Consider the following 7,230-nt stretch of genomic DNA (forward strand, 5'->3'; position numbering starts at 1 on the left):
AATGAATAGGATCTATATTTCCTGGCAGATGATCTCAGAGTCACTTGGAGGCACTGAAAAAAAGCAGAAATGAACCCAAATTCTAGGTGTTCTAGCTATTGGGACTCTGTTCTTTCTCCAGACACTGTGGTTGGCACCTTCACTGTGGATTTTTTTACAATACAGGACCAGGGAGGGTCAGACTGTGGCCTGCACTCCTGCAATACCCAGCCATCTGCCCTGCCGTCTGAGGTACTAGGGCAGTTGTCTTCTTCCTGGAGTCATTTCACTGCTCAGGCCTGAGGGTCGCTGCGGTGCCAGCCAAAGGCTTTGGAGCCCACGTTGGTGGGCGTGAAGTTGTTCTTAACCACACTCTCAGACCTGCTCAGCCAGCCCGCCATCTTATGGGTCACACAGGTCGCAGTGTTACAGGATCTCTTCTGGGCAGTGATGCTGATTTGCAGGATAGAGAAAAAGAAAAGGCCTGTCAGTGAGAGGCTGAGGGCAGGTGCTACCCCATGGGACCAACATGGTAAAATTACTGCTCCGAGAGGCACCAATGAACTTTAAATATTTTCCCTAAACACGAAATCACCACAGACAATCATAGGACATTAGGGAAAGTGCCACAATCACTCCCCATAGACGTTTCCAAGGGTGTCAGAAAACCCAAACGTGCTCTGGGCAACAAGCCATGGAACACAGAACAATAGCAGCCAGTCTTTTCTGTACAAGTAAACGAAAGCTTAACCAAGACTTAGGTGACTAGAGAGATTATGGTGCCATATCCAACCTCATTCTTAAAGATTATCTAGAAGATGCATCCCATTCACAAGGTACTGAGTACTTCTTAGGAAAAGGAAAATTCCCCTGTCCTCCTGGAAGAGGAAGCAAGTTTGCAGCATCAAGTCTCAGAGGTGCTTAGTGCTCCTGTTTTCACTACCTGAGGTTGTTCACAGGGACCACCCACTATGCCCTGACTCCAGCTACCCGGGGCTAAAGCTACTTGCCAGACAGGTCCCTGTATCCATGAAGTGTGAGATGTGGCCAGAGCAATAACCACCACAGCTCAGGGGTTTTTAGAAATATACTATTATTCCCCCAATGAAAGGCATGTTCAGAAGCAGGACTGAGAAGCTCTGCTATGAAATCCGCAGGTACTTACAGGGCTGCCCTCTCTCTCCTGATCTCTTCCTGAATGATTCTCTCTGGCCTGCTCTCCCTCCTCCCATCTGATGTTCCAGACATCCACTGCCACAAAGAATGCCACTGATAATAGCCCAAAGAGCAACCAGAGAAGACCACATGCATCAAGTTACAGGAACAAAGGAATTAGAAAGGAGAGGAAGAGGTTGAGTAGGCCCCTTGAGGCATGCCAACATGAGGGGTCATGGTCTTTCTCCAATACTCTGGCCATGACCCATTTCTTGCCAGGCATTCTGACCCCAGTTTTAGTTAAGGGGAATGTGTAAAACTTGTTGAGGTCCTATGTGTATGTGCCCAGGACACAGGTGCTCAGATTATTGCACTGCTTAGTTTTGGACCTGTCCAGGCTACAGGGAAAAGTCAGGCTAGACAATACCATGCACCAGGGCTGCCCCTGCAGGCAGTCATGCAGAAGGTTAGAATAGGGAGAGGGCACCTGGAACAAAAGCAGAGGGGCAGGAATGGGGGCAGCTCACGCATCCTCCATTAGGAGAACACAGAGGTTCACTGAGCCAGGGCAGTGTGGGGAAGGGCTGCGGGGGGAAGGGGTGACCTTTTCTGGCATTCCACATGCTGCTCAGTCCTTCTTGCTCTGCAGAGAGGTTCTTAGGGCAGATACAGGTGCAGCACATACCTCTGCCCGGGTACGGCCAGGCCAGGAGCTGGTGTGAGCTCCAAGCTCAGGGTGCACAAGGAGGTGAGGCTGGGGAAGGGTGTCTGGTCCAGTGAGAACATGCACATCTCCACAGATTCTACACATCAAAAGGCCCTGGACCTACCTCAGACACTGTGCTACCTGACAACATCCTTTGTAAGGGCTCTGGCTTCACCTTGCAAATGTGCAATGAAGATGCCTTGCAGGTGTGAAAGAATATCATGTGCAGGTTAACAAGGAGGGGCTAGATTTATAGAATCCCCTGAGATACATGGGATTCATTCCCTGGCTTTACGAGGCTAAACTCCTCCAGTGCTGGGAGGTATCCTCAGTACTGCCAGACAGTTTCCGGAGTGAGGAGTTCCACAGCTTCCCCCACTGCTTTTAGAAAGGGATCTTTGTACATGTGGTGCAACCATAGTTCTTTCACATGACCTTTGTCTTCAGTGGAGCCTGTAGAAGAGGTGGGCCCCAGGCCAAGGTGAACAGTGACTGCTTGCTGGCTGCCTATCCAGCTATGTTCTCTCCTACCTGTCAGGATACATCTTCCTGGTAAGCCAGGGGAGAGGGTAAGTGCTGAGCAGAGGGCAGAGCCTTAACCTGAAGCCCTCCTGTCTCTTGCTTCAGCTCACAGGCCTTCATCTGCTCATAATCGTTCATCATTGCAGCCAGTAGGAGGCGCATTTCCTTATTGGTGAGTGTAGCGGGATCAAAGCCATTCTCCAAGGCCCACCTAGGGAAGGGGAGCAAGCACAATCCTGGCTCTGAGTCCCTGCCTACCCCCACCCCCAGGATTAGCAGCCAGGTTTCCTGGTTTCTGTATCTTCCCCTGAGGATGTGGCTGCCCCAACTGCCAACGGAAGAAATGAGGCCATTGTCTATCCCAAAATGCTGCTTCACCAGGAGTTAGGCTCTGGTGTGACCTCAAAGAAATGGTTTGCTGGCAACTGACGGTTAGATTTTCAGGAATTTTTTGACCTGAATAATGCAGCCATTATTAAAAATTAAATGATAATGATAATTTGAATCTGCAAATGGTTTCAGTTTAATAAATATAATTTGAATGAGGATGAGAAATTAGATGAATAGATCACATATCAGATTTAATAACAAATTTATTGGCCAAGTAATTAGCAGACTAGGATGAAATCCATTTCTCAAATTATGGTTAAGTTAGTAAATAGCTTTGCTAAAGATAAAAGTGTTTGATAAAAAGCAACAAAAGTATGTTGTGAGGTTCAATGAGTTATAGGAAATTTATAATAACTAGTACTGTATATGTTATGTCTATTTGTAAACTGTGTGCTACAATCTTTTTATGATAAACTTATATATAAGTGTACATTTGTACATTACCACCACCCATCCCCCCACCTCCACCCACCAGGAGCCAGTTGCTAAAGATTCAGCACAAGCACAACTGAGAACACAGAACTGTATGATTCCAGAGGCCATAGGAGGTGAGAGTGCTCCTGGCAGGGCTGTCTCACCTGAATGGCGCTGCCTGGAGCATACCTGCCTGGTTCAGGACTAGAATGCTGAGGACCAGGAACGGGGGGAACTTCCAGAAGCCCATGGCACCTTTCTGCAAGGGAAAAATGACATCACCACCTGCAGCAGTTCAAGTTCTGTGAGCCCACAGACCCAGGCTCTGATTCTGTCTCTGACTCTAACTCCCTGGCATCCTGACTTCAGGTTGGACATGTCACTTCCCTTCACCATCATTTCCTTCTCAGCCAAGTGGACTGCTGTAAGATCCAGTAAGCCTGTAGCATGCTTGGCTTAGCAAAGAAACCTAGTGGGACAACTGGGTGAGGAGGTCTCAGTCCGTAGCCCCCTCCCTGTCACTCCACACATTTTCACATACAACCTGTTGGCCAGGACTCCTGGAGGACAGACTCCAAGTACCTGTCACCACAGCTTTTCCCACTGTGCAACCCAGAGCTGTCCTGGTGTGGGGCTTTTGCTCATACCTGGTTGGGGGAGGTGGGTAGGGAGGACATATCTCTGTGGTTGGAATCCCTGAGAAACTGAAGAACCAAATTCTACTGCTCAGCTGCTTCAAAGAGTACCTTTGGCAAAGAGTACCCTGTGAGAAGCAAGCTGGCAGAGTCTTAATTTGGAACCCAGGACTTAAATGGGGGAAAAAAGCTCCCAGAACCTGCCACTGGGGCTTGCGTTTGACGGTTACCTGCCCCTCAGTCACTGCACCTGTTTGCCATCCGCTTGTGCTGGCCCAGGTTCCGAACCCATTTCCCACGGACCATTAGGCGAGGGATGTGATCCATGAGCGCACTGTCCGCACAAAGCCATTCCTGCGTCCTGCTCTATGGGTGGTGCCTGGGGAGCTCCAGCATCCCGAAATTGACCTAAGCACGTGTGCCGCAGGAGACAGAGAGACTGGAGCCCGCCTCAGTGAGGGGAGAGTGGAGCAGAGTCCCCGGACTGAAACCATGCGGTGTTACCTGTGGAAGGATCCTGGGATGAATCGCGGAGTAACACAAATTGTGTGATGAAAAGACCTAGACAGAAGTGGACAGAGACCCTGAATCATGAAATGTCTAGAGTAACCCTCTGGCATTTATTTTACTTCTCTACAGTCCTACTAGGTGTGGGGTAATGTTGGAACATAGGTGGTCATTAGATCATGTATAGCTTATATTAGGAAAGTCATTCTACTGATTTGGCCTCTTTATAAGTCTAGAAAGTAGTAAATAAAGTAAAATAGCTGTGAGGCACCTTCCAGTCTTATTCTTTTATTTTATTAAAATGGGGGTGGGAGGGGTGAAGGAGGTGGGTATAGAAGAAAAAAGAACAACTGAAGGACATTGTGTGATGGCAATGAGATTTACTTGGAGGTTAGTTGGGAGACATTGATAATGCTTATTGTATTTTAATTTTGAGAGGAATGCCAGCCTGAGCTGCTGGTAAGTGCTTCTGGAAGAAGCAGTCTTCAAGGAAGCCACCTTTCAGTCAAATATAAAATGGGGCTGGTACCTTGTTTTCTTCCTGTGTTTTACAGCTCATGCCCTCATGAGGAATTTTATTCCCTCACACTGTTTCATCCATTCTCTTCAGTAAGCATGCTTATCCACATCTATGATGGTCCCTGGTCAATTTTAGAAGCACACAGAAGCTACTCTAGATATTTTAAGCAGAAAGGCATTTCATACAGGGACTAGATGTTAAAAAATAATGTGTATAGTTCCGGAAGATGCTACATTTACCATAACCAAAAGGTGGAGACTGAGAAGTCCACACACTTGAACTGTAGACATGAAAAAAGCCCCATGGAGCCTGTGATTCAGGGATCAGGACGCTGCCCTGGTGCTGCCACAACTACCTTTCAACACCACTGACATCCTGGACCCAGGGATGCTGCTGTCGAACCCCTGGCTTCTTGACTGCTTGCCAGCAGAAAACAGAAGAGCAGGAAGATAGAACTCTGACTCTGCCTTCCAATTCACACATGAGATATCTAATTGGAAAAAAATTGCATTCAGACACTGCCTTTAAGGAAGTGTGGGAAAAATCAATGTAATCCATCACACTAACAGACTAAAAATGAAAAATCACAGTATTAATAGATGCAGAAAAGGCATTTGACAAAATCCAACACCCATTTATGATAAAAACTCAGAAAACTAGCAATAGAGGGGAACTTCCTCAACTTGATAAAGACTACAAAAACCCTGCAGTAGCTTTATACTTAATGGTGAGAGACTCGAAGCTTTCCCACTAAGAGCAGGTACAACAATGCCCTGTTTTACTACTCCTTTTCAGAGTCATACTGGAAGTCCTTGCTAGTGTAAAAAGGAGATAAAAGGTATACAGGTTGGAAAGAAAGACAAAACAAAAAAACACCCAAAAGAAACAAAAATCTCCTCCTGGAGCTAATAAGTGATTATAGCAAGGTTGCAAAATACAAAGTTAACATACAGAAGTCAATTTTTTTCCTATATACCAACAATGGACAAGTGGGATTTGAAATTAAAAACATAATACTGGTTACATTAGCACCACCCAAAATGAAATAGGTATAAAGCTAACAGAATATGTACAAGATCTGTATAAGGAGAACTACAAAATTAATAAAAGAAATCAAATAATAGCTAATAAATGGAGAAATATTCCATGTTCATTGAGAGGAAGACTCAATATTGTCAAGATGTCAGCTCTTCCCAACTTAGTTGATCTACAGATTCAATGCAGTCCCAATTAAATCCCAGCAAGTTATTTTATGAAAGTTGACAAACTGATTCTACAGTTTATTTATTTTTGGCTGTGCCATGCGGCATGCGGGATCTTAGTTCTCTGACCAGGGATCAAACCCATGCCCCCAGCAGTGGAAGTACAGTCTTAACCACTGGAACAGTAGGGAAGTCTCTGATTCTACAGTTTATTAGGAGAAGCAAAAGAACCAGAATAGTCAACGCAATCTTGAAGGAGAAGTACAAAGTTGGAGGATTGATGCTGCTTGACTTTAAAACTTACTATAAAGCTACAGTAATCAAGACAGTGTGGTATTGGTGAAAGAATAGACAAATAGATCAATGGAACAGAATAGAGAGCCTGGAAATAGACCCCCCATAATATAATCATCTGATTTTTGACAAAGGAACAAAGGCAATGCAAAAGAAGTATGGGTGGTGTTTTTGTTTTCCAGTTGACTGGGAGAGTTGGAAGAAACCATTTTCATTATAATAGCCAAGTGCTGTGAATATTCTCAGCCTGTCACAGTTAAGGCTTAAACCAAAGGAGTGGATCTCTAATAATGGAACTTCATCTATCAGTGAGAGAAAGTATTTTTTCTCTTAGTGCTGGAAGGGCTTTTCAGATCTTAACACATAAATGATCCTTTACCAACTTTACCTTTGGCCTTCTGGTACCTTACGGTTATGACTATCCAGTAGAGAACAAAACCCTCACTTTTCTATTTATCACTACTCAGGAATGTGTTATGTTCTCATATGTAATTTTGTAATTGAGATGATCAACTAGGTTGTCCCACCTCAGGCTCTTACTATCCTCCATTGTGGTGAAACACAACTCTGAGTGCACATAATGGAATGTGCAAAGGAGGCACATCTGTGCTGGTTGTACAGTCTGCACTGCAGGAGCTCTGTGGGGGCAAGCACCAAGTCCCAGGCCAGAGCCACAGCCATCCAAGAACTGGCAAGGAGCCCAGGAGACACTCTCACCTGATGCTGCTCCTCAGGATGAGTCTTGGAGGGACGGTTTTCAAAGGGCAAGAAAGAGGCTCTCACTGCTGCACTCTTCTCTATTGTAAGTGTTACCATTCTGCACACAGAAATGTCAGAGCCCTAGACAGGGTATTCACATTTCTCCAGACACCCATCCCACCCTGCATCCTGAAGATGGGATCCTTG

General features: G+C 45.7%; 1 protein-coding gene across 2 annotated transcripts; it reads right to left on the bottom strand.

Moving 5' to 3' along the window:
* Window positions 1-272: 272 nt before the first annotated feature.
* Window positions 273-3,416, bottom strand: LOC114886363 (calcitonin receptor-stimulating peptide 3-like). Of its 2 annotated transcripts, XM_029206787.1 has the most exons (4): window positions 3,331-3,416; window positions 2,441-2,573; window positions 1,147-1,162; window positions 273-433 (listed from the first exon to the last, which is right to left on the bottom strand). In XM_029206787.1, the coding sequence occupies exons 1-4, from the start codon at window positions 3,414-3,416 to the stop codon at window positions 273-275; spliced, it is 396 nt and encodes a 131-aa protein (XP_029062620.1). The 2 variants fall into 2 exon arrangements, with proteins under 2 accessions (XP_029062620.1, XP_029062621.1); XM_029206788.1 differs by lacking the exon at window positions 1,147-1,162 and having other exon boundaries at window positions 273-419.
* Between the last annotated feature and the right edge of the window lie 3,814 nt (window positions 3,417-7,230).

Source organism: Monodon monoceros, unplaced genomic scaffold (assembly GCF_005190385.1).
Source record: "Monodon monoceros isolate NGI ecotype Baffin Bay Population unplaced genomic scaffold, NGI_Narwhal_1 Super_Scaffold_7, whole genome shotgun sequence".
Lineage (NCBI taxonomy): Eukaryota > Metazoa > Chordata > Mammalia > Artiodactyla > Monodontidae > Monodon > Monodon monoceros.